The sequence below is a fragment of the Branchiostoma lanceolatum genome, chromosome 4 (genome assembly GCF_035083965.1).
Source record: "Branchiostoma lanceolatum isolate klBraLanc5 chromosome 4, klBraLanc5.hap2, whole genome shotgun sequence".
In the NCBI taxonomy this organism is placed as follows: Eukaryota; Metazoa; Chordata; class Leptocardii; order Amphioxiformes; family Branchiostomatidae; genus Branchiostoma; species Branchiostoma lanceolatum.
This window is the reverse complement of record NC_089725.1, coordinates 27997160-28022626: the sequence shown is the minus strand read 5'-3', so window position 1 is coordinate 28022626 and position 25467 is coordinate 27997160. Positions and strand designations below refer to the sequence as shown.

General features: G+C 43.6%; 4 protein-coding genes across 5 annotated transcripts; 3 read left to right on the top strand and 1 right to left on the bottom strand.

Moving 5' to 3' along the window:
* Positions 1–761: 761 nt before the first annotated feature.
* On the top strand, positions 762–4341 carry LOC136433826 (N-acetylaspartate synthetase-like). Its single transcript, XM_066426363.1, has 2 exons — positions 762–811; positions 2618–4341. Exon 2 carries the CDS (start codon positions 2691–2693, stop codon positions 3345–3347), a length of 657 nt encoding a protein of 218 aa, XP_066282460.1. The 5' UTR covers positions 762–811; positions 2618–2690; the 3' UTR covers positions 3348–4341.
* Positions 4342–5357: 1016 nt separating this feature from the next.
* LOC136432015 (probable N-acetyltransferase 14) lies at positions 5358–6035 on the top strand. Its single transcript, XM_066423029.1, has one exon. It carries the CDS (start codon positions 5358–5360, stop codon positions 6033–6035), a length of 678 nt encoding a protein of 225 aa, XP_066279126.1.
* Positions 6036–7565: 1530 nt separating this feature from the next.
* LOC136433823 (glucose-6-phosphate exchanger SLC37A4-like) lies at positions 7566–18088 on the top strand. 2 transcript variants are annotated; one of them, XM_066426360.1, is made up of 10 exons: positions 7566–7873; positions 9181–9369; positions 10768–11000; positions 11397–11532; positions 12137–12253; positions 12822–12971; positions 13365–13450; positions 13749–13862; positions 14541–14679; positions 15245–18088. In XM_066426360.1, exons 2-10 carry the CDS (start codon positions 9222–9224, stop codon positions 15412–15414), a joined length of 1293 nt encoding a protein of 430 aa, XP_066282457.1. In that variant the 5' UTR covers positions 7566–7873; positions 9181–9221; the 3' UTR covers positions 15415–18088. The 2 variants fall into 2 exon arrangements, with proteins under 2 accessions (XP_066282457.1, XP_066282458.1); XM_066426361.1 differs by lacking the exon at positions 7566–7873 and having other exon boundaries at positions 8971–9369.
* Positions 18089–19254: 1166 nt separating this feature from the next.
* On the bottom strand, positions 19255–20361 carry LOC136432014 (lysophosphatidic acid receptor 3-like). The gene has a single exon (XM_066423027.1). The coding sequence runs from the start codon at positions 20359–20361 to the stop codon at positions 19255–19257; it is 1107 nt and encodes a 368-aa protein (XP_066279124.1).
* Positions 20362–25467: the final 5106 nt, after the last annotated feature.

The window sequence follows — 25467 nt, the reverse complement described above, 5'->3', positions numbered from 1 at the left end:
AATTGTCTTGCCAAATGATGCCTTGAAGTCAAGTTTAATGGTGACAAATGCCTTTTCAAAATCTGCAACAAAGATTAAACCAGGTAAGTAATTGCGATCATACTATTCAATAATTTCTAAAATCCGACGTATATTATCACTAAAGCACCTACCTTGTAGAAAACCTGTCTGATCATGTGATATCAAATTTGGAAGAATCATTTTCATACGCAGGGCTATGCATTCGGATAATATACGAGTGTGTGTCACAGTTCAACAATGTCAAAGGGCACCATTTTTTTTAGTCTTTATCCTGTGCAGTGGATTCTTGCTTTAGTAAGAGACAAATGATTGCCTTGCAAAATAATTGCCAGATGAGGTACTGCGCCTGCGCGGAATTACGATATATATAGAAGTCTTTATTGACACGACAAAAGTACAGCGACTTTCGTAAGGTCCTCTACAACTATAAATGCAAACAACAAACAATGGTGTATAAAATGATTAACCTAAGTACAAGTATATGAATACATCATGTCGAGTTTAACATATCACTTACACTACTAGTTCTAAGATCTAGGGTAGTGTTACGGGTAAGGGTAGGGTTAGGGCCAGGGTTAGCCTCCACAACGCGAACCCTCCTGCCAAAATCCGCTCAGACGTCTGCTTGAAAACAACCACGCCCACAGGGGTGACGTACTTGTCCGCTCCTCTCAGGTATACTTGAAACCCCCAAGCAGAGTCCGGGCAATTGTTTGGCTTGAAACCGGTTCACATGCTGGTGATTCAACAGACAGTGATCAAACTCACCGGTCAATTCGACAATATACAGGTAGGCAACACCGTCATGATATATGTATCATAGAAGTAAAGCTCATTTATGCTGGTACGATACATAGGGTCTACTTAAAGTTTACTTTTATCCAACACAAGAGAATGACTCGTCGTATTTCACACAGTGCGCGTCAGGAAAGTGGGTCAAATTCTTGAGGACTGAGACCGCCGGACACGGCCGAATATTCCGTAAGTCTTCTCGTTGTGTTGATTAAAATTATCAATGCATGTTTTGTTTATTGTGAACTGACTGCCCTTGGTAAAGTGTAAGAGATGAACTTCATGACGTGATACAAAACACGTCTATAATGAACAATGACTAGCGTCCCCCCCCCCCCCGCCCTTACATAATTCCAACCTCAAATGCTTGTATACCTGATTAGTATGAATAGATACATAGGTCAGGCGAAACATTGTGTATTTACACTAAATTCCGAATTAAGCTTAATTGCATGTCCAACGGGATATACTCGTAGCCCGAGGAATGACTGTGTGTGGTATATGTCTATGGCTACAGTTTCAAAGGGGCGATATGCCGTGATGTGATCAAATGATGAGCTCATGCTAGGGTCACATTTCCAAACCGGGGCCCAGCAAGGCAGTTTGCTGGAATGAAACGTATGATAATGAAAGACACTTAAAGGCGCAAAACGTAAAGAAATTAGTCATGAACATAATTTGTCTTTGCTTCTTACACTTTTATTTTTTAGCTCCCACACTATGATAGCCTGGCCGGACCCCGGTATGGAAATCATAATCATGAGCATGAGCTCAGTGGCACAGGCTGCTGTCTGGCTTGGCAGAGGACGCATGCTTTTTCTGCAGTTACGCGCCTCGGACATCCATTGTCATTCCCGGCCAGAAATAGCGTTCACGTGTGATCATCTACACGGGGCGCGAAAATCGTATATGCTAGCCAGAGAAGCACGATGATAAGAAACATAGAGACAGGTTCTCAACTTGCAAATCGGCTAATGCTTAGGTTAGAAATGCGCCGGTGCCCGTAGGGATCACGCCCGAGCCTCGGTGCAAAAAGAACAGCCCGTGAACTACCCGGCGGGGCCCCTTTTTCCAACTGGGACCCAAGCATAAGTAAAGCATTTACTGAAATAAACGTGCCTCCCTAACATAGCGACACATAGTCTTCCGGAACAACACCTTCCCAAGGCGTGGCCCCAATCTTTCTTCATGAGAAAAATTACCCGAAAGCTCACAGGCTCAAACAAGGCAAGAATGACACAAACATATAACGTTAAGCATATAAGCCGGGCGAAATGTTCCCGCAGGTTTACTCTATACTGGTGGTCAGTCTGGTAGAGACTAGTAGTACGGACGGACACCGTCATCGTCTACGGACACCGACGCAGCACGTCGACCCGTCCTTCTACCGCTGGGGGTAGCCTGGTACCAAAACATTGTTAACTAGAGTTTCACAACCTCATACCTTCGCCAATAGTAGGATGTTGCTTGGCCATGTGACGTTGGAGGTCAAGGTCATGTCGACAGCATGATGTGAAACGTAAACATGTGCACCATCCATACGGCATCAACATTTCGTTTGCTGAGATGTACTGAGTTCTATTGTTACTGAAATGCACTGTTGACATATCGCAGAACACACTCACAGCATTTATATACTTTGTATGTATATTCGTTCCAAATAATTTTCTTAACTAGACGCAAAGAAAATAGAACGTAGTGCCGTTTGTCCTACTGCATTTATTATCCCTTCAAGAAATTCTTGGTTATACTCATGTAGTCATGTTATCATCATTGCAATGATAAAGTTTTCCCGTTCCCACAGTGAGCAGATCTTAAGACTGACAGGAGAAGGTCTTGGGACTGGTTGCGCTGTTCAATCGATCAAAGCCGCCGACATGGAACCTGACGCCAAGAATGTCACCATAAGGGAGCTTCGCCAGGAGGAAGCGAGTGAAGCACGCGACATCGTCGTGTCTGGACTCTACCGACAGATAGTGACGGTCCGCACCGCCTTGAAGATCCTACTCACTGCGATCCAATTGAGGCCATTTTTATGGCAGATTTATGTCGTGTGGGGCTTTCTAGCGGCAATCTTCTACGCAGTCTCGAATTCTGTGCTCGTGTCTGTCGTTTTGACGGCCGCCTCGAGTCTCCCTGCCTCTTGGGGACTCGTCAACGTCATGTTCTGGCAATACAAACAGTCACAGCGAATGGAGCTTGAGCATCTGTATACCTGGTACAACGCTAAAGCCGGTAGCAAGTTCTGGGTGGCGGTTTGCGACGGGAGGGTCATCGGGACCGTAGCTGTGGACAGGGCGTCCGACACCGAGGCCGAGCTGAAACGGATGAGCGTCCTGCCCGAGTACCGACGCAGAGGCGTGGCCACCCGCCTGATGAAACGCTTCGAAGAGTTCTGCAGATCTGACGGCGTCAAGAAGATGTTCCTCCTCACTTCTAAAGTTCAACTGGAAGCTGTGCGTCTGTACCAAAGAAGTGGATTCGCTATCACCGAGACGGGGCCAGCAGGCTTCCGATTGGAGAAGCTGATATAACTGCAATCAATTCAGCCATGATTGTCGCATTTTTTGGAAATAGAATTAAGGGTTAATGACCAACTCTGAGGTGTGATATGGTGTCATAACGCCTGGTCATGTGCTATAACCGAGTAAAACCATCGAGTGAGCGAAGCGAACGAGGTGGTTTTATGAGGTGGTTATATCACATGGCCAGGCGTTATGACACCATAGGCATATACACTGAGAGATAGGCGGATAAGTACTGATAAGTTGATAAGTACTGATAAGTACTGATAAGTACTGATAAGTTGAAACCACACAACACTATTGGTGGAATATATTATGTTCATTCTGAGGAGGAAACTTTCCCTGGACGCATTCCAGCTCGCTCTGTGTATAGATGGGGTACATACAATGTATAATCGATTCAGAAATAAATCCTTAGAGTTGTAAACACAATCTTCGTAAATTTCCAGTTAGCTCCTATCATTTACCAACGTAGTTTACCTATACTGCATGTCATAGATACCATAATCAGAGATTTGCTGTAAAAGTTGACCCTGTACCGCCTGCTTTTACTAAGGCTATACTGGAAGGAAAACATATATAACCCTCTTCTGTGAAGATCGTACAGATGAGATGCTTTACCACCCATTCTACAGTTGAGTTGCCAAACATCTGACTATCAATGACAAGATAACTGTATTCAATTTGAACCAGATGAACATATTTTAATTTCCTCACGGTATCTCAACATGTAAGATGTTACAATTGCGTTTCATCTTTATTTCTGATTTCTGAACTGTAAGCAGACTGAGAGATTAATTGGGATGATGATTGACAATGATTGGGATGATGACAATGATTGGCATTAAGGTAGCCTTTCTGTACCAGCTGAATATTTAAAATAAATCATTCATTGATTCATTCATGTTAGTGAGGAATGGGTTTAGGTATAACGAATTTGTCTAGATCTACGCACAACGGATGATATCATGATTAGATATTATAAAAGAATACACATGATGTATACTTTGGGTTCCTCCCTGTGGTGTTATTCTCACCCATCTAAGAATGAACTCTTCCAACCCGGGGGGTCCATCACACCTTTACTTCACGCAAGATGGCTGCGGACGTCACTGAATTGGTAAACATATTGCTTAAATAACACTTAGCTCGACGGTCTTCTATGCGATGTTTTACTTATATATTTACTGTTTTTAGTTTATAATCTACATTTCCATAATTGACCACGAAATGTTATAAGTCACATTGAAGCCGCTTCTCTCATAACTATAACCATATGGAACCGTTAATTACAATGCACCTTAGCCGAGAATGTTATGTTTCTGGTGCCGTTCGGCAGTTGCTTTGTGTGGATGTTTATTCCCAGCATAACTCAAGAAGCTGAATATGGGTCTTAACTATATTTGGTAGTGGGTAGGGGTCGGGAAAACGAAGGTCAAGTTCGATAATGGACCTCCTAGCGGCTTTTTTCGGTTTTGATATCTCCTGTTCTATATATATGTACATAGCATTTGATCCCGTTGCAAGGGTTGCAATTGAATTGTATTTATATATTGTTTACCTGGATGTCCAATCTTCATCAACGTAGAATTTAAACGTATTGTATGTTCCCTCCTGACAATTCTTTTTTTATCTGTTAAAGATAAAGAAAGTGGAACGTAGCATCTTTGTCCTACTGCATTATCCTTTTGATTCTTGGTTATGCTAGGGTCACATTTCCCAGCCGGGGCCCGGCCAGAATGTTTGCGAAAACGAAAAATATGCATATCAAGAAAATGCACAATTTCTAGTTGGGAGTAAATTTCTTACGTTTTGTGTCCTTTGTTGTATTTTATGTTATACTTTTCGTTCCCGCAAGCTGCCCGACCGGGCCCCGCTTTGGAAATGTGACCTAAGCATTAGACACGTGTCATCATGATCGTACTTATGTTTTCCTGTGCAGATCTTGAGACCGGGACAGAAGTCCTTGGAACCGCCTGTGCTGCACATGTCTAATTACTAGTAACCAAAGCCGCCGACATGGAAACTGACCCGAACAATGTCACAATAAGAAAGCTTCGCCAGGACGAAGAGAGTCAAGCACGTGACATCATCGTGTCCGGAATCTACACACAGCTAGTGACGGTCCTCGGCGCTATCCGCTTACTGATCGTAGCGACCCTACTGAGGTGTTGTTTCTCATGTTTCTGGCGCATGTATGTCGCGTATGGTTTTCTTATGGCAATCTTTTACGCGGTCTCAAATTCCGTGTGGGTGTCTGTCATTCTGACGGCCGTCTCGTGTCTTCCCGCCGCTTATGGAATCCAATACACCATATATCTGCACTGGCTGCGTGCACGACGGATGGAGCTCGATCACCTGTATTCCTGGTACAACGCTAAGAGCTATAAAACCGGAAGGAAGTTCTGGGTGGCGGTCTGCGACGGGAAGGTCATCGGGACCGCAGCGGTGGAGAAGACGTCCAACACGGAGGCCGAGCTGAAGTGGATGAGCGTCCTGCCCGAGTACCGACGCAGAGGCGTGGGCACCCGCCTGATGAAGCGCTTTGAGGGGTACTGCAGATGTGAGGGCGTCGAGAAGATGGTCATCGGCACTTCTCGTCTTCAGCCGGAAGCTGTGCGTCTGTTTAAAAGATCTGGCTTTGTTTGCACCTTAACGATTGCAGGCGGAATCTTCAGATTTGAGAAGATGATATAAACTCAGTCCATAGCATGTCCAGAACACTAGTAGATGTCAAAACCGGAAGTTCCGCTACAGTACCGCAGAAAGCCACCAGGAGGCTTAGGCATCGGAACTGACCTTCGTTTTTTTTTAATCTCCACCCACCTACCAAATATCATACGGATCCCTCCACAGCTTCCCGAGTTATGAATTATGCTGTCTAAACCACATGCAGCCAACCAACCAACCAACCAACCAACCGACCGACCACCGAATCTTTGGTATGTGGGTGGTTAGGAGTCGGGAAAACAAATATCAAGTTCTAAAATAGGCCTCTGAGCGACTTTCTACGGCATTGTAGCAGAACATCCGGTTTTGATATCTCGTCACAAGTTCTGGACGTGTTTGTTGAGTGGTAGATAGCTCTTGAGGCAGAGAGTAGGCTCGGGCGGCTTTTTTGGAACAGCAGGGCCGATTTTGTTTGAGACTTTAAAGATGATAACTCAAGAAGGGGTTGACGGATCGTCATGATTTTTTGCTATGCTGATAGCTTCACATAGTTAGATGCTGTTTGTGCAAATCAGGATCTAAGGTGCATAATTTGATGAGGCAATTTCATAAATCCACTGCGTTCCATGAAAGGACTATTCGAAAATGTGACATATGTATCTGAGAAAGAGAGGAACCTAGTCTGGATGCAAGACTCCTAAACTCTGAAATATCTATCGATAGATCTTTAGAGTTTAGGGCTCTGGCATCCAGGCTAAGAGGAACCTAAATAGATTTAAATCATTCATTCATTTCATAGCAGTAAATGACGGGAAGTCTATACTTACGTCATGTGGAAGATGAACATCGTTGAGCATAGATTATTTAAGTCAGGACCTCATTTGCATAACCAATGAAAAAAAGCAAAAATAATTATCTTTGTTAAATTTCATAGTTTGGAAAACTACTGTTATTTTGGAGAAGAAGACGATGTTTTTATAGCCTGGAGTCCAGCCTTATTATCTTTAGCTCGGCGAGGAGCGGAGTTTGGGTAGCGGACTAAAGCTGCCGTAAGGCTGGACTCCAGGCTATAATTCTATGCAAATGGGCAAATTGCAAATGACCATACGAAACACTTCTTAATGAAAGTGTGAGGTCGTGGAACGCTCATGTTGGAGAAGGTTAGTCCCTACAACGGAGCACCACGCGGTGATGGTGCAAGATGTCACAAAGTCCAGCGGCCGAGCATTTCAAACGTCCAGAATTCATCAATCTGCCTTCCAGCATGGTTTTTGGCCAAATTCAACGTATTCATGTTTTTCCTTTGGCCAAGGCTACAAAAATCGCGCACATACGCACGCACACACGCACGCACGCACGCACGCACACACGCACGCTAACTTGGCACTAACAACACACGCACACACACACACACACTGAAACACACATCACACACAAATTTATTTATTCATTTATTTATTTATTTATTTAACTAACAAGCCAATATATACATCGGGTTCATCCTTTTGATCATGGTGTTTGATGTGGTGGTGCTGTACTTACCCATCTGAGAATGAACTCTTCCAACCCGGGTCATTGACCGTGCGTACACCTTGACTCAAAGATGGCCGCGCGGGCAAGTAGCAGACGACACTCCCATTGACATTCAAGATTATTGATCTTAAACGTGCGTTGTGAGGGTTTCTGTGTTTATCTAACGTCATGGCGACCTTTTATAAGACTTGTACCCTAACCACGTGGCACACATAACGTTGGACAATGGTCTGCAGTGGTGTAGTTAATGAGTTAAGCATCACGGCTGTCGAGAGCAAGCCAACGCTGGAAAAGAGCAGCGGAACGAAAGGCGGCGAGGCCATTGATAAAAGGTGGGCGTGGCAGAACGTCGTCGTTGTTTACTTGTTCTTGTTGTCCCTGTTACGCCGGTTTCGGTATCTGTTCGGCCCCCCTGTCTGGTGAGCTTTTCCCTCTTGTGCTGAGACCCCTATACTATAGGCTTGCTGAGTGTATTTAGCTGCTGGTAGGCGAGGAGTTGGAGTCCTTTGGAGGTAAACTGTGGGTTCCCCGAATGTCAAAAGAGCCACACATCAAAATACAACCAAACCACATCTCTTCAAATGAGCAGGAGTGGATCAAAACCAACCATATAACTCAGAGCCCTGCCGCATTTTGGGGTGATAGGAACGTTGATCTATTTGTTATCTCCTTGAAAATGGAGGTATTGTTTTTAGCGTGTCTGTCTCAGTGTCTGTGTGTGTGTGTGTGTTTGTTTCTGGATATTTGTTGGTAGCATGAATTAAGAGAACCTCTAGTTAGATTGTGATGATATTTGGTATGTGGGTAGGACTTGTTTGGTTTGTACTGTCAGCACAGATGACAATAGAAGAAAGGTGATGAAAATAGAAGAAAGGTGTTGCTTTAAAGTAATGCTCTATTTTTTCTGCTCTTTATTCGTGTTTCTTTGTTATATCTGTCACATTATTTTCTCATTATTGTATTGTTCTCCAGTACCATTTGAATATCAGTTTAATCTTTGAGTTGAGATTTCATCTTTAATCTTTTGGAGTGGGTGGTAACAAACATGTACTATGCACCTGTGTCATTATGAGTATGAGTCAGATTGTGTTAGTACATGTTCTATAACATATCTGCCAGGTTACATATATCCGCCAGTGTGTTTGTTCGGGAGTGAGCACACCCCAGGTATGCACAGTATAAATATGAGTGCATTGTTCTGGGGTATGTTGCATTGAAGACCTCCTTAGACACATTTTTTAAAGGGTGGCATATATGTATTTGTCACCTGGCAGAAGTATGTTGATAGACATTAATTTCGTTCTATATTTTTAACAAAGATTTCGAAAAAACAGCAAAAATGCTGACATAAAAAATGATTCACACAGATGTTTAAAAGGTTAACTTAATCATTAGTACACGAAAGAACACATTCACAACCTTTACTTTGAAAAGTGCGCAGCTGACCAGAACAATCGGACCAGAGTTCACTGGAACAGGTTCTATTTTTACACCCCTCTGACAAAATGGCATTTATGATGCATGTCAGGGGGATGAAGTTACAGGGTATATTTAGCCAGCGGATTAAGTTTCTCACTTGACAAGTCAGTAGGAGTGCTGTACATATGTACTTACACCCTTCCCTCCTTACCATCCACAGGCTTTTAAAAGGACTGTAACCAGAGGGAAGGCTGCACAGAAATGGCGGGTGACACGGAGTACACTCGGCACCGGGTGGTGATCATCGCCACCATGTACGTGGGCTACTGTTTCTACCACCTGACACGGAAGTCCTTCAGCTTCATCATGCCTGTCGTCATGGAGGAGGGGCTGGACCAGAGTGACCTTGGTAACGACCTTGATGGAAATATTCCGTACTTGATAAGGATGTGGTAGAATGTGTGGCAATATGTCTTAAGACCAGAGATGGAAGTGGAATGTCAAAATGTCCTAAAACTAGAAACGAAAGAAATTGATTACCGTAGGACATATCTGAATGACACAGTGCCATACGATTCAGTGGGTCAATTTTGGAATATCTCCTTCTTTTGGCTGAGAATTGGCAATCTGACAAATATTAGTGATGTCAATTGGAATCATCTAGTGAGTGTATTAGACATCAGGAACCTGACCGGAATTAACTAAGCTTGTTTTTAAAGAGGTATTTGGTTTTGAAGCCAGACCCTTTGCCCTAGTTTCCAGCCCATGACAAACTGACATAAAATACAACTTGTGGTTGAAATATCTGGGTCATATGCATAATGATTCTCCATCTATGGGACCAATTGCATTGTAGCTCTAAAAGATGACATCTCATATATAGGGTTGGTCACCAGCAGCCAGATGGCTCATGCCTTCAGCAAGCCTCTTTTTTAGATCATGTTTCACAAAGGGTTTGTCTATTGCTAATTATAAAAATAAATAACATTCTCATGTAATAATAAACATTGTTAAGTACTGTGTACCAGTAGCTAGACTATGGCCCCTGCCTTTATTGAATTGAATTAAGTCTTACAGATAACATATCTTGTACAGGATTGATTATCCGAAGTCAGAATAAATGCTTTTACCAAATCTTAAATTTCACTTAAAAGATAAACATATCATGCTCAAGGATGGCTTGATCAGTGCCATTCAGTGGCATGTTTCTATGATAGCATCTTATGCGTAGGGTTGGTCATCAGTAGCCAGACCAATTGGCCGAGTCTTTGGCAAGTCTTAAAGATAATGTCTCTTGTACAGAATTGGTCTTCAGTAATCAGACCAATTGGCCTTAATAGTCTTCAGCAAGCCTATATTGTACAGGGCTGGTTATCAGGAGTCAGATTAATTGCTTTTACCAAGTCTTAAAGTTAACATATGATGCTCAATAATGGCCTGATCAGTGGCAAGTTTCTATGTTAGCTCATACTTGGTCATCAATAGTCTTCAGCAAGCTTTAAAGATAACATTTCTTGTACGGGGTTGAATGGTTATCAGTAACCAGACCAATTGGCCTATGCCTTCAGCAAGTCTTAAAGATGATGTCTCTTGTACAGGTTTGGTCATCAATACGTAGTCTTCAGCAAGCTTTGAAAATAACATCTCTTGTATAGGGTTGGTCATCAGTAGCCAGACCAATTGGCCTAGTCTTTGGCAAGCCTTAAAGATAACATCTCTTGTACAGGATTGGTCATCAGTAAACAGACCAATTGCCCTATGCCTTCAGCAGGTCTTAAAGATGACATCAACATCTCTTTATGTACAGGGTTGGTCATCAGTAGCCAGACCATGGCCTACGCCTTCAGCAAGTTCCTGAGCGGCCTGGCGTTGGACCGCCTGAGCGCTCGCTCCATGTTCGCCGTCGGTCTGTTCCTCTGCGGGGTGTGCAACGTCGTCTTCATCCTGTTTGACTCCGTCCTGCTCTACTCCCTGCTGTGGTTCATCAACGGACTGGTCCAGGGCTTCGGCTGGCCCGCCTGCGCAAAGGTCTTACGACAGGTGGGTGTACTTTGTAATGTATTATTTGTGTCATCATCATCATCATCTTTTCCTGAGTAAGTTTAATCTTGACAGGGGGTTTACCGGTAGTACATCATCTTTGTGAGGATATGTGCTTAAAAAATGAAGACCTACCCGGATCTATGGAGGACATGGAGAAGTTGAGGGAGAGAGTCTTGGATATCCGCTCTAGATTAACACTGAAGGGATTACATAATTTACATGTTATAATGCAAGCTGTGTTGCACTATCTGTACTCTAACCAATTACATGAATTAGTCTCAGTACCACACAATCTGCAATATTTGTGTACTGTAACCATGAAAAGGTTTATATGGAGAATTTATCCAGTTGCTTGATTTGCATTAAGCACATTACTGTCGCCTTTTGCTCCAGTGGTTCAAGCCGTCCCAGTTCGGGACGTGGTGGAGTATCCTGGCAACAAGCATGAACCTGGCGGGGTTTGTTGGGCCGCTGGTAACCATGGAGATTGCTACCAGTTACGGCTGGAGGGCAGGTCTTCTCATCCCAGGTACACTTTGTCACCTTTTCTCTTTTTAAAACAATAATAGACACCCGTTTGGTATTTGAGTTAACAAACTTTGTATGCTGTGCTTACTTAAATTTGAATCACTGAACCAGTCTATGTAAGCAGCTGAATACATTAGTTACACTATGCTGCTCAGGCTACCATATTGAAAGGCAACTACAGGGGAAAAGATGTAGATTGGCTTGAAGTATTACTCTGCTCGGTGTATCTGACACGAATATTGGTTTATTTGTCATTTCTCGTAATGCTGGCCATAGCACTGACTCACAGAGAGCCTTAATGGAAGAATTGTTCTGCTAAACCATTTACAACTTAATGATGAAGTGTGGTGAATCATAAAATCATGAGATAAATGAAATAGAGAGTAGGTCTTTGCCAAGACAGCATAGCTTCCTTAATAGCATTTATATGCTGATGATCAGCAGTTTGAAGGGAATCATTAGCTCCTCATGGAACTATCATGTATTGTTTACAAATTTATGAAAATTCAGATTCAGATTCAGTCTAGATATTGAATATCATTCAATGTAGTCTAGAATTGAATGTTTCATTATCAATAACCTTGGATTCTGTGCATTCTGTGCAGGTGTTTTGTCCCTTGTGTTAGCTGTACTGTCCTACGGGCTAGTTGTGGACGAGCCTTCACATGTTGGACTGGAAAATCTTGTGGCAAACACTCAGAAGAAAACCACAGAATCTAAAGGTTTGTGTCTGACTCTTAAAACTAGTTGGTGTGTTACATAGTGAGGCAGTTGTATTGACTGATAAAGATACGAATGCATCTACTGTTACAAATCCAGTCATACTTTGATATGAAGACATGTTACGCAAACGTATGCATAGCAGTTAATTGTGTTCATTCTATATTCAAGGAAAAACTAAATGGCAATTCTCCACAGAGGAATAGAAACAGTCGTTAACTTGCTGTCAACTGTCTGATTCTGATAGTTAGTTAAACAACACTTCCCATTTCCAGCTTTCCTCTGTCTGCTTTTCATATAAAGCATCCGTTTTTAGTTCCTCATAACTTGTAAACTGTCTTTACTTTGAGCATTTTAAAACCACGCAAAATCGTGCTGTACAATGATCGCCTTAGTTTTGTGAGCCTACAAAAACCCACATCACAACAACGTTGTATTTTTGCATCATGGATGTTGCTATATATTGTTATAGTGTTGTTTGAACTTAAATCATGTATATAGATGACTAAATAAACTGACTTTCAAAATCCAATTTTCGGGCCCTTATATTGCTTTAATCCCCTCCCACAGGTGAGGCCCCCAGCATGCTGTCCCTGTTGGACAGCCCATACCTGTGGCTCATCTCGTTAACCTACTTCGTCGTCTTTGCTGTCAAGACCAGCTGTCTGAACTGGGGTCAGCTGTTCCTCATCCAGGACAAAGGTCACGAACCCTACGTAGGTCAGTGTCAGTCTTACTCTATATGAATGAATGAATGAAAATTTATTTAGATGATTTCCCGTGACACCTCCCCCCCTCCACTTGGACCACTGGGAAAAAAGGCCTGATGTATATATCTGTACCGGCCGACAGGGCCATCCAAGGAAAATAAAGGTTTCTACTCTACTACTCTACATCTACATTTAGTCTGTTTTTGTATCTGTTCTTGTATAATAAAGTGTGCCTTGTTGAGAAGTGGCCTTATGGCCAAACCAGCCATCAGTATAAGTAAAGGCTTTCAGATAAATTGGCTTTCTGTCAATTATTTTGTCTTTTTCTGTCCTCAGGTACAAAATGTATTTGTGCATAAACTGTTTTCATTTTACGCCATGTTTTATGTGTTTTGTTTTGCAGGTAGTCTGTTCACAAGTTCCCTTGAATTCGGAGGCATATTTGGCAGTGTTATAGCTGGCATGGTCACAGACAAGATGGTCAAAGCAGTAAGTCTTGCAGCTCTTTCATTGTCTCTCTTGTAGTACAGTCATGAAGTCAATCCTGGTTTGGCAACCACCCGCCACAGGCAAACATCTCCAGTAACAAGCCATATTAAAACAGTTTTACATTAAGGTAACCCCCCTTTGTCCTGAGAAACCATTTTTCCTCAGTCTCTTGAGTATTTGCTGAATCCAGGTTTGACTCTATTAGTTTCACCTTGTGTTGTTGTACCATATAATTTCTTTGCTTTAAACATCATTTTGGATTCTCCCTTTTTGATGTATTATCCCTATCTCTCTACAGACCCCCCTGACTGGCTACGGCAGTCCCCGTCACCCCTACGTCATCAGTATGCTGGTTACCATGGGGCTGGCTCTCTACGGCTTCAGCGATCGCGTGGAGGCAGACACACTGGAGGTTAGTCTATTAGACCTTTATCCTAACTTAAAGACTGGTAGGGTGGTTAGAGTGCTTGCCTAATGCGTTAGGGAGGGCATTGGATTCGAACTCCAGCTGTGTCAAGACTTCCAAAATGATTCAAATTGCTCTCTCTGCTTAGCTCTCAGCAATAATATGGGAAAGAGTTATAATGGAAGTTAAGCACTCACCACTACCAGTCAACCAGTCCCTGCTGTAATGCATGTACAACTGTGTGGCACAAGGGCTATAGAAACAGAGATGGTTACCACCCTTTAATACACTAAAAGGTGTGAGAAGTATTTTGATATGACTCACTCTTAACTACAGATATCATCCCCTGGAAGAGGAAAAACCTTTGGGCCAGCCCAGTTTCCAAACAACATTTTCGAGGATTGCATAATTACGTGTCATAATTGTTAATAATCTTTTATGTAAATTTCCTGTATCTGGGTCCAGAGCATGAGCGTCACTTGTGCCAGAAAAAGATACATTTCATGATTTCAGTAACCCCAAAAAAACATATTATCTTATTATTAATAAATTGCATTACTGTACAATCTTGTCCCTTCAAAACCACAGAAGCTTGTCGGTTAATTCTCTTTTGCCACGTTTTCATCATTCCTTCTTGACATGGCTTTGAAACATGTTTGAAGATGCCTTTTTTCTTTCTTCCAGACGACAATCATGACGATTGCTTTTGTGATCGGCTTCACCTCGTACGGTTGCATAAACCTGTTCGGTGTCCTCGCGATCGAGAACTCTCCCTCCAACCTCTCAGGGACCAGTAGTGCCATCGTGGCCCTGGCTGCTAACTGTGAGTACGACGAGGTTTTTTTTATCGGTCATAAATTACCCGTGCAATGGCAGCCTTTCTAGTGCTGAATCAACGCATGGGCAACAGATACATATTTGCTCCACATTTGCATTTTGTTGGACTGTCGCAAGGGTCTGGGCGACTGCCATTCAGTGCCACCAGGTGACCTCAATACAACCTTCCCCAACCAAAGTCAGAGCAAAGTTCTGCATCTGATGGCTCCATTACTATTTAGTTAGCAGTGAAGTGATTGGAGGAGTGACCGAAGAATAACTTAATCTTTTTATGATACAGCTTTAAACATTCTGCAAGGGGGGCTTAAGATGGGAGAAACTGAGTTGAACAAAATTTGTAAGGTCAAATCTTTTGTCAGGTATTCCATAGAAGTTCATGTTTACCTGGCTTATAGTAAAACTGCACCTAAATTTATTTACTTGGAATATTTTTTTTACCAACAGCCCCTTGTGCCTCAAGTGCTTGTAGATTATCAATGACATGCATGCATATGTAATTCCTTATAGTTGTTGTGTTTTATGGTTTCATCTCTTCCTAATCTGTTCCACAGTTGGAGGTCTGATTGCTGGCTATCCCTTTGGTCTGATAGCTGAGAACTACAACTGGGAAACTGTCTTCATCATTCTGGAGATCAGCGTGGCTGTTTCTATACTTTTGTTTATCATAGCTAGAAATATCAAAACTAGAATTGGTCCTACCTCTGCACAGAAAAGCGCTTGATGCGCTCCGCTAAAAGATGTGACCACAGTAAAGGCCCTGTCACACATAGCCAACCCATGGCCTCCCAACCTTCTCCAGACCATGGTTGGGAGCTAGTCCTGAGCAAGGTCATCTGTAGTTGGGAGTTGATCATCGTGGTGCTAGTCCGTCCTAAAAAATTGTCAGTGCCAGCCAAGTCTATATACTTCTGAAGAAAAAAAAAATCATATCAGAGGAGCAGGATGGAATTCAACCTACTCCCAGCACAGCGCCGACCTTGGCTGGGGAGTGGTTGGGAGCAAAGTCGTGGGAAGGTCCTGAATGTGTGACAGGGGCTTGACGTGTAAGTCTTGGTAATTGATGTGTGCATGACACTGGCTAGCTGCAATGTTTCTGATTTAATTTGTGCAGTTGGCCTTTTCTGGCTGTAAATATTGATTCTGGACTCCAGAAGGAAGTGATGAAAACTGCTGAATGGTGATCGAAACAGATAATTGTGCCAAAGTGAAGTTAAATAATCACAAAAACAAAACAAAAAATGTGAAGACAAAATTCTAGTTACTCATCAGCCATAGAGGAAAGTAGGACATAAAGGTCTGTGCCCTGAGGGTTTATTAGACTAGCTGAGACTTGGCTCATGTGAGGTAGAAAAAAATGGCACATATTTAAACCTTAGTGAAAATGGACTTTTACCATTTTTTTAAAATCTACCTCAAGGTAGCAATCAAGTTTGTGACTGTTAGGTTTGTGTTTTCTTGTAGCAGGTGAGGAAAATGTGTGTTATGAAGTACATGTACTATCATGTATCATGAAAGTACTATTCACGTAAGGGGCGGTGTAACCCCGACGGTGCGTAAGCACGTCGACTGATGATGATGATGATGATGATGACTATTCAATCAAGTTTGTGACTCTTAGGTTGGTGTTTTCTTGTAGCAGGTGGAGAAAATGTGTGTTAGGAAGTACATGTACTATCATGTATCATGTATCATGAAAGTACTATTTGTGGATGGGAGCAGTATCTGCATGTTTTTACCTTAACCTTATTGCTACAAAATGCCACCCAGCAGGGAGGGGTTAAGAATGCTTGTGTATGGGTAAGGCTTATGTTGTGTTTCCGATTACAGTCCTGTTGAGTCGTCAAGTAGGGATTCTTTTTTAGTTTTGACCAAACTGTTCAAACAAATACCGTTTGACAATGACATGCATTGGGACACTGGTATTTTCAGTCTCATAAATACATAATATTATGCAGAGTGTCAACATAAAGGACACCTAGGCTTAGTGGATCTGTTTATATGACTTTTTCTATTGCAACATACATGTACATGATGAAAACATGGTAGAAAACGATTCTACAATGTTTTGATTACTCGTATGTCAGATCCAAAATTCTATGGCCCTTGCCAGTGGCCAATCAAAAAAAGGCTATGGTCGTCAGGGTTTTGCTAGGGTCGGTCCGGTGGTCGGAAACATAACATTTTCCCCTCGGGCCAACATTGGTACATTGAGAACCAATAGTTTGCAAGATTCAGTATATAAGTGTGCATGCTTCCAGATGTTGTGTGTGCGACATTGGCAATGATCTTATAACTCAGTTGGGTTAAGGCGGCCCCGGATGTATTATTCCATACATATCAATACATATCCTGTAACTATCGATAGCCTTGTCGCACCACGATGAAACTTCACACAGTTTTAGAACTACTTCATACACATTGAATAAAGGTCACTTAAGGTTTTCTACTGCTTAATTTGGGGCTAGAAATACACATTTTGGTTTAAAAAAGCTGTGTTTTTAACGGGTTTACGCGCGCAGGCAGTAACACCACCTTTTATCATGACATTTTACAAGAAGAGAGCTAGCCCCATACAAATTAATTTTGTCCGAGGCTATTTTGTTTAAAATGACGATTACATTGTTTTTTTGGGGCCAAAAACATCAGAAACGGTTATTTTAGGGTAATATTTTGTGAAAAATTTGCCCCAGTTAAAAAAAGTCAAAATCTATGTAAAATAGCCTCGGACAATTTTGATAAGAAAGCGATAATAAGTAATATTTGATTACTCCAAAGATCAATCCTGTTGTTTTGAGCTGCGTGTAATGCCTTGAAAGTCATAACCCGATCCCGCACAAGCAGCTCGTTGTCTCCCGCGAAATCCAACACCTGTGACGCAACGCCCGTTCGAACACCACATCGAACATATAGAACCCCCTGTTCTATTTGGAACACCTCCGTCAAAAAAGCGCTAGTAGGACTTGGCGCGGTTCATGCAGCATTCGTGGAGGAGACAACTTCCAAACCATTTGATTGAAACATTTAGAATGTAATACAACCCAAATCATGGCCTATAAAACAACGTTGTACATATACGTACATCTGAGACGACATGCATTTGTATATGATTGGGTACTGTAATAGACATTGTGTTCCCCGAACTGCTCCGTAGTGGAACAGTCCGAATACGGTTCGAGTTCGGCCGCGCACCTGGCCAGACACGCGGCCGAACTTGAACACGAATTTTCGAGCCTGGGCTGCCTTAACCCAACAGAGAACTCTGGTGTGCATGACAGGGTTATGAGGACTTGTTTGTTTCCCGAATGTGAAAAAAATGTATATAGAATTATTTCATCAGTCTTTCTATGGGGAAGAAAAAGATTTTGACAATGCATTTCATGAAGAAGTGTGTGTGATTTCTGACTGCGATTCGCTCACTTAATCTTTGAGTTCTTCTGAGTCAAAAGTGTTGGGGTTAATGAAACAAGAACAGGACTTAACACAAATGGGTTTCGTTCACATTATATTACCATCCAGCCTTAACATATGAAGTGCCAATTTACAATTTCAAAGACAGTGTATCATACTTTCAACATTACTAATTGAATGTGAACTCAAGGAACAGATGCTGCTAAATGCCCTACGGACTTGTGCTAGCCTACTCACAGATCACAGAACTTTGTATTAATTTTTGATAAAAGATCTATACGAATGAAACAACACTCCAGCGGCCATGATAATTGTCTAAACCTTTGGTTTTTCGTTACAGCAACATCTTGTCACACCTAACTTTGTGCATTTCGTGTTATATTGCGGCAAGTCACATTGTGCGTACTATACATATACGATAATAACGTTAGCCTCCCCATCTTCCTTCTCGTATCAGACGTCGGGCCTAGCTGTGGGTGCGAGCCTGTTTGCACTAGCCTGTCCGATCTTGGCTGACCGCCCCGAGTCTCTACCAGACTAACTACGCTGGCAATGGGGAGAATGCTTTGCCAGGGGAGTTTGGCCACCATAGGGGTTGGTCGGCCGCTCCGAGGGGGAAATGTTGATCTTCCCATGGACTGAGTCTACTGGCCAATGATTCCCCTTTTTGTCGAATCCTACTATCCGTACCCCCGTAGGAAGGCCTGGTGGCGTCTAAGGCGTCCCGGCGCCGCTCCGATTTTGTCGGGAAAGCGGTCGGCTGCGAGCGAAGTGAAGTGGCCGTGCGCTCGATGGTAATGTCCTTGGTGCTGAAAGGTAGGTTCTTACTACATTAGTACGACCGTGCGAAGTCGAGGCCACCTGTCCACAGAGTGCTTGCGCTGGGCCGCCTTAACGCAAGGGACAGAACATGACAGGTGCGCCGATGTGTTTTTCTCCGTTCGGTCCCGCTCCTATGCGAAGTCTTTAGCTATAGACCCGTCCTGACGTAGGCGTGTGAGTTGGGACCGGAGTCGCTCAAATAAAGTCCAGCATGCATGCAAGAGCCCGCCCTGATATAAGCGTGCAGATGCACTAATTCACAGCCGATACAAGAGTCAAGACTGAGTTGCGGGAGGGTTTAAGGTCTAATTAATGTAGGCCGCTGTTTCCGCTACTGTCCGCACACGAAGAGCCGTGCAACGCTGCGACGAACCTCCAACAGGCGAAACCCGTAGATGACGGGATTGATTGCCGAGTTTAAGACTATGTAGATTATGGGCATGCTGACGACAGTGGACGAGGCCATTCTGATGAGTGTCGGCAGCCATCCCAGCAGGAACACGATGGTGATGATGACGATAGTGATGGCGGATCTTCTGCTTGTACTCGGCTCGGCGCCCACTGCGGCTTCCTGGTCAGCGATGGCGTTTAAGAGCTTCCAGAGGCACCAGAACACCCCGCTGTTCAGGAGGATGATTGCCGCCATCGGAATGATGATGGAGACCTGGACAAGGACTGTGTACCCGTGAGGCAGTCCTCCCGCCAACGGCCTGCAACCTTCTTCGGCAGGACTTGCGCAGTGCCAGCCGAAGTTGGGCAGCATCGCCAGCAGGACGGACCACGCCCAGGCGATCAAGACCACGACCTTGCACTTGTCGTTGGTTACATTGTTGATGTACGTCATCCCGTGCACGATGAACCAGTAGCGCTCAGCCGTCAGGGCCAGCAGACCGTAGGCGGAGGAAAGGCCGGAGAGTAAGCCGAAGGAGAAGAAGAAGCGCGTCACGGTATTGGACGTGATCGACTGCGTGTAAATGTGGGCCAACGCAGAAATACACCAAATTCCGAATGCTGTGCCGGTTAAGACGTCACTTGCCGCCAGGTTAGCCATGAGGATGTACACGGGCGTGTGAAGCTGCTCGTGCTTGACGATGGCGGCTAACGGGAGGCTGTTTGCCACGACCGACCAGACACACATACATAGAGAGATGCATAGGCTCGGTACGCTGAGAGGCGGAGTTTTTAAGTCATTATCAAGGCGTACTGGCACATTTAAAGTGATGTTTTCTCCTACCGTAGAGTTGTTTGCAGCCGGGAAGGTGCCACAGTTCTCCGCGGAGCCGTTTCGCAGTGTCGAGTTGTGGAGGATGTCGGTTGTTTCCTCGGCCTGCTCGATGACATTCAAGCTCGATCCCGAAGCCAAACTGATGCCGGTGTAGCGAATTGTGACGACGAGGAGCACCACTGTCGCCCTAATGTAGTTACTTCTGCAGTTCATGGTTAAGTCATTTTAAGTCATTGTGTAGTATACATTGTACTTCTTTGTTACCCCGGGAAGGAGGGTGAACTCCTAAAGGAGTATTAGAAATGGAGTTGTGCGTACGTTCGCAGCTAGAACTCACGATCCCGTCGTCGCACTGGTATGTAACTTGGCATATCGTCTGCTAGGTTGCGCGTTATGATGCACGTTGTCTATTTTACACCGTAACTGCTTTTATATTCAATGTAATGTTCTAAAATCACTCCTATCTTGACGGGCATATGGAACAGGCCACTAATTCCGTAAACGCTTTGTGGGTGTCAAATCGTGAGTTTTGTGTTGCGCCATTTCCTGTGATCGTTTTGTGCACTTTAGTTCGTCAGCTGTTGCGTTACGGCGGACGGCAAGGGTAGAGAATTTCAAAGATTATAAGAACGTTTTTGTGAGTTTTGCCTTTCAGTCATACTTCTACATCTTGCACCATATTCCAGTTATAAAATCAAGGGTAACAAAACCTATTTTGCAATTGCCTTGGTCACTTCGCTATTGCCGCCTAGTGAAAGGGGGCATTATGAAATACTCTTCACCATCTGGCAGCTTTGCATGACGTCAAACTTACCTCCAGTGACCAGGTGGTTCTCTAACTTACAAAGTACATAAGTGAGTTCAGCCTTAAAATTACTACCCACAGCTTATGCCATGGGCTTGGGCATTATACACACGCTCGAAACAGATTTACTTTGGCTCAAAAACATGGGCTCAAATGTAACTTGGGAAGTGTTGGCTTAGGTAAGGGCGCAGTGGGATCAGAATCTCCAAGTTGACTTACCGGTTTACCACAGGGTAGTATCCAGAGGACAAAAGCCGGATCAAACAAGTACTGCTTTTGCCTCTAAATACTGTCGTTGCCACCGGTAAATCTGCTTGGAGATTACGATTGTAATCCCACTGCATCCACTTCTTAAACCAACACTTTTCCAACAAGAGTGACCTAAATTGCCTAAGGTGCGGCACATAAGCTTTTTAACCACTCACTTCACACCCTCACATGTTTCGATAAGTGTGCACGTGGTGGCGTCTTTAACATGCTCAATGTTGGCAAATTAGTATCCAGCTTCGGTTAGGGATATCCTCTTAGATAGATCCCGTGTTTGAGGAGAGCCCCACATCGAGCACGTTAAACAACATAGAGAGATGCATAGGCTCGGTACGCTGAGAGGCGGAGTTTCTAAGTCATTATCAAGGCGTACTGGGACATTTAATGTAACGTTTCTCCTACCGTAGAGGTGTTTGTAGCCGGGAAGGTGTCACAGTTTTCCGTGGAGCCGTTTCGCAGTGTCGAGTTGTGGAGGATGTCGGTTGTTTCATCGGCCTGCTTGGTTACATTCAAACTCGATGCCGAAGCCAAACGGATGCCGGTGTAGCGAATTGTGACGACGAGGAGCACCACTGTCGCCCCAATGCAGTTACTTCTGCAGTTCATGGTTAATTAAGTCATTTTAGGAAAGAAAAACGTCTGCAGAAGAAAACACCACTAGCGCCAGGAGAACGATATGTTCTTCAGGCGAAAAACTCCATAGCCGAGTTGGTTCTATTTGTGTGCAATCATTCTTATATACTGTGTCGGTTTACCAACAAGGCATGGAAAAAGAAACGTTGTGTTTCTGGTTACCCGATATATCCTAGAAAAAAAGCTGCCGACTTCAGCCGGGTCGGCCGCTGGCAAGGGACATACAATTCTCGTGATCTCACATCTGAAAAATGAAATTCAAAACAGTCTTCCTGTATTTCACACTCTTTCAACAGGCAAAGGCTTTAAACAGTTGATGTAACAATGTGTAGTAAACATTGTACTTCTTTGTTACTCCGGGAAGGAGGGTGAACTCCTAGAAATGGAGTTGCGCGCACGTTCGCAGCTAGAACTCACGATCCCGTCGTCGCACTGGTATGTAACTTGGCATATCGTCTGCTAGGTTGCGCGTTATGATGCACGTTGTCTATTTTACACCGTAACTGCTTTTATATTCAATGTAATGTTCTAAAATCACTCCTATCTTGACGGGCATATGGAACAGGCCACTAATTCCGTAAACGCCTTGTGGGTGTCAAATCGTGAGTTTTGTGTTGCGCCATTTCCTGTGATCGTTTTGTGCACTTTAGTTCGTCAGCTGTTGCGTTACGGCGGACGGTAAGGGTAGATTTTTATAAGAACGTTTTTGTGAGTTTTGCCTTTCAGTCATACTTCTACATCTTGCACCATATTCCAGTTATAAAATCAAGGGTAACAAAACCTATTTTGCAATTGCCTTGGTCACTTCGCTATTGCCGCCTAGTGAAAAGGGGGCATTATGAAATACTCTTCACCATCTGGCAGCTTTGCATGACGTCAAACTTACCTCCAGTGACCAGGTGGTTCTCTAACTTACAAAGTACATAAGTGAGTTCAGCCTTAAAATTACTACCCACAGCTTATGCCATGGGCTTGGGCATTATACACACGCTCGAAACAGATTTACTTTGGCTCAAAAACATGGGCTCAAATGTAACTTGGGAAGTGTTGGCTTAGGTAAGGGCGCAGTGGGATCAGAATCTCCAAGTTGACTTACCGGTTTACCACAGGGTAGTATCCAGAGGACAAAAGCCGGATCAAACAAGTGGCCAATTGGATACTGCTTTTGCCTCTAAATACTGTCGTTGCCACTGGTAAATCTGCTTGGAGATTACGATTGTAATCCCACTGCATCCACTTCTTAAACCAACACTTTTCCAACAAGAGTGACCTAAATACAATATAAATTGCCTAAGGTGCGGCACATAAGGTTTTTAACCACTCACTTCACACCCTCACATTTTTCGATAAGTGTGGTGGCGTCTTTAACATGCTCAATGTTGGCAAATTAGTATCCAGCTTCGGTTAGGAATATCCTCTTAGATAGATCCCGTGTTTGAGGAGAGCCCCACATCGAGCACGTTAAACAACATAGAGAGATGCATAGGCTCGGTACGCTGAGAGCCGGAGTTTCTAAGTCATTATCAAGGCGTACTGGGGCATTTAATATAACGTTTTCTCCTACCGTAGAGTTGTTTGTAGCCGGGAATGTGCCACAGTTCTCCGCGGAGCCATTTCGCAGTGTCGAGTTGTGGAGGATGTCGGTTGTTTCATCGGCCTGCTTGGTTACATTCAAACTCGATGCCGAAGCCAAACGGATGCCGGTGTAGCGAATTGTGACGACGAGGAGCACCACTGTCGCCCCAATGCAGTTACTTCTGCAGTTCATGGTTAATTAAGTCATTTTAGGAAAGAAAAACGTCTGCAGAAGAAAACACCACTAGCGCCAGGAGAACGATATGTTCTTCAGGCGAAAAACTCCATAGCCGAGTTGGTTCTATTAGTGTGCAATCATTCTTATATACTGTGTCGGTTTACCAACAAGGCATGGAAAAAGAAACGTTGTGTTTCTGGTTACCCGATATATCCTAGAAAAAAAGCTGCCGACTTCAGCCGGGTCGGCCGCTGGCAAGGGACATACAATTCTCGTGATCTCACATCTGAAAAATGAAATTCAAAACAGTCTTCCTGTATTTTACACTCTTTTAACAGGCTAAGGCTTTAAACAGTTGATGTAACAATGTGTAGTAAACATTGTACTTCTTTGTTACCCCGGGAAGGAGGGTGACCTCCTACAGGAGTATTAGAAATGGAGTTGTGCGCACGTTCGCAGCTAGAACTCACGATTCCGTCGTCGCACTGGTATGTAACTTGGCATATCGTCTGCTAGGTTGCGCGTGATGATGCACGTTGTCTATTTTACACCGTAACTGCTTTTATCGTCAATGTAATATTCTAAAAGCACCCCTATCTTGACGGGCATATGGAACAGGCCACTTATTCCGTAAACGCTTTGTGGGTGTCAAATCGTGAGTTTTGTGCTAAGCAGATATTGGGTGATATGTTGCACCATTTCCTGCTATCGTTTTGTACACGTTGGTTTGTCAGCTGTTGCGTTACGGCGGACTGCAAGGGAAGTCGGTACTGGACAATATTTTTGATACTGTAAGATTAACATCTGGATGATGAGAGACTGCGAATCAAGAAAGAGGCTAATATACTAATATACTACAGTGTATTATAAAATAATACACTAAAATTTTATCATGCAGAGAATTTCATAGATTAAGAACGTTTTTGTGAGTTTTGTCTTTTAATCATACTTCTACATCTTGCACCATATTCCAGTTATAAAATCAAGGGTAACAAAACCTATTTTGCAATTGCCTTGGTCACTTCGCTATTGCCGTCTAACGGAAAGGGGGCATTAGGAAATACTCTGCACCATCTGGCAGCTTTGCATGACGCAAAACTTACCTCCAGTGACCAGGTGGTTCTCAAACTTACAAAGTACATAAATGTGTTCAGCCTTAAAATTACTCCCACAGCTTATACCATGGGCTTGGGCATTATACACAAGCTCGAAGCAGATTCACTTTGGCTCAAAAACATTGGCTCAAATGTAACTGGGGAAGTGTTGGCTTAGGTAGTGGGCGTAGTGGGATCAAAATCCCAAGCTGAATTACCGGTTTACCACAGGGTAGTATCCAGAGGACAAAGGCCGTATCAAACAGGTGGCCGATTGGATACTGCTTTTGCCTGTTAATATTGCACATAAGGTTTTTTTAAAACCACTCACTTCACACCCTCACATTTTTCGATAAGTGTGATGGCGTCTTTAAAATGCTCAATGTTGGTAAATTAGTATCCAGCTTCGGTTAGGGATATCCTCTTAGATTTTGTCGGCAAAATGGTTACGGGGGTGGCTGCTGGTCACGGACTGCCTGCAAAAAGTATATTATTTAGCCCCCAAAAAGGCCGGCTCAGAGCCTGCAACGGAGGCTACGGAGGTCCCGTGTTTGAGGGGAGCCACACATTAAAGAGCCCGCCACACTTATCGAAAATAATATGGATCCTTCCTGTGTGAGTGGATCAAATCAATCTGTCCGGACAGCTCATACTCTTCTGTACAAACCTGGTATATTACGCCATGAGGCGGTTTTTACTACTCTCCAAGCAGAGGAGTGGGTCCGGCAGGTTTTTGGCGTGTTTTTAGGCATTTTTGTCGGGCTATC

Coding starts and splice junctions, on each gene's coding strand:
- LOC136433826 (XM_066426363.1), top strand. CDS start 2,691: ATGGAACCTGACGCCAAGAATGTCACCATAAGGGAGCTTCGCCAGGAG.
- LOC136432015 (XM_066423029.1), top strand. CDS start 5,358: ATGGAAACTGACCCGAACAATGTCACAATAAGAAAGCTTCGCCAGGAC.
- LOC136433823 (XM_066426360.1), top strand. CDS start 9,222: ATGGCGGGTGACACGGAGTACACTCGGCACCGGGTGGTGATCATCGCC. Junction 12,254..12,821: donor GAAAACCACAGAATCTAAAG/GTTTGTGTCTGA, acceptor CCCCTCCCACAG/GTGAGGCCCCCAGCATGCTG. Junction 12,972..13,364: donor AGGTCACGAACCCTACGTAG/GTCAGTGTCAGT, acceptor TTTGTTTTGCAG/GTAGTCTGTTCACAAGTTCC.
- LOC136432014 (XM_066423027.1), bottom strand. CDS start 20,361: ATGAACTGCAGAAGTAACTACATTAGGGCGACAGTGGTGCTCCTCGTC.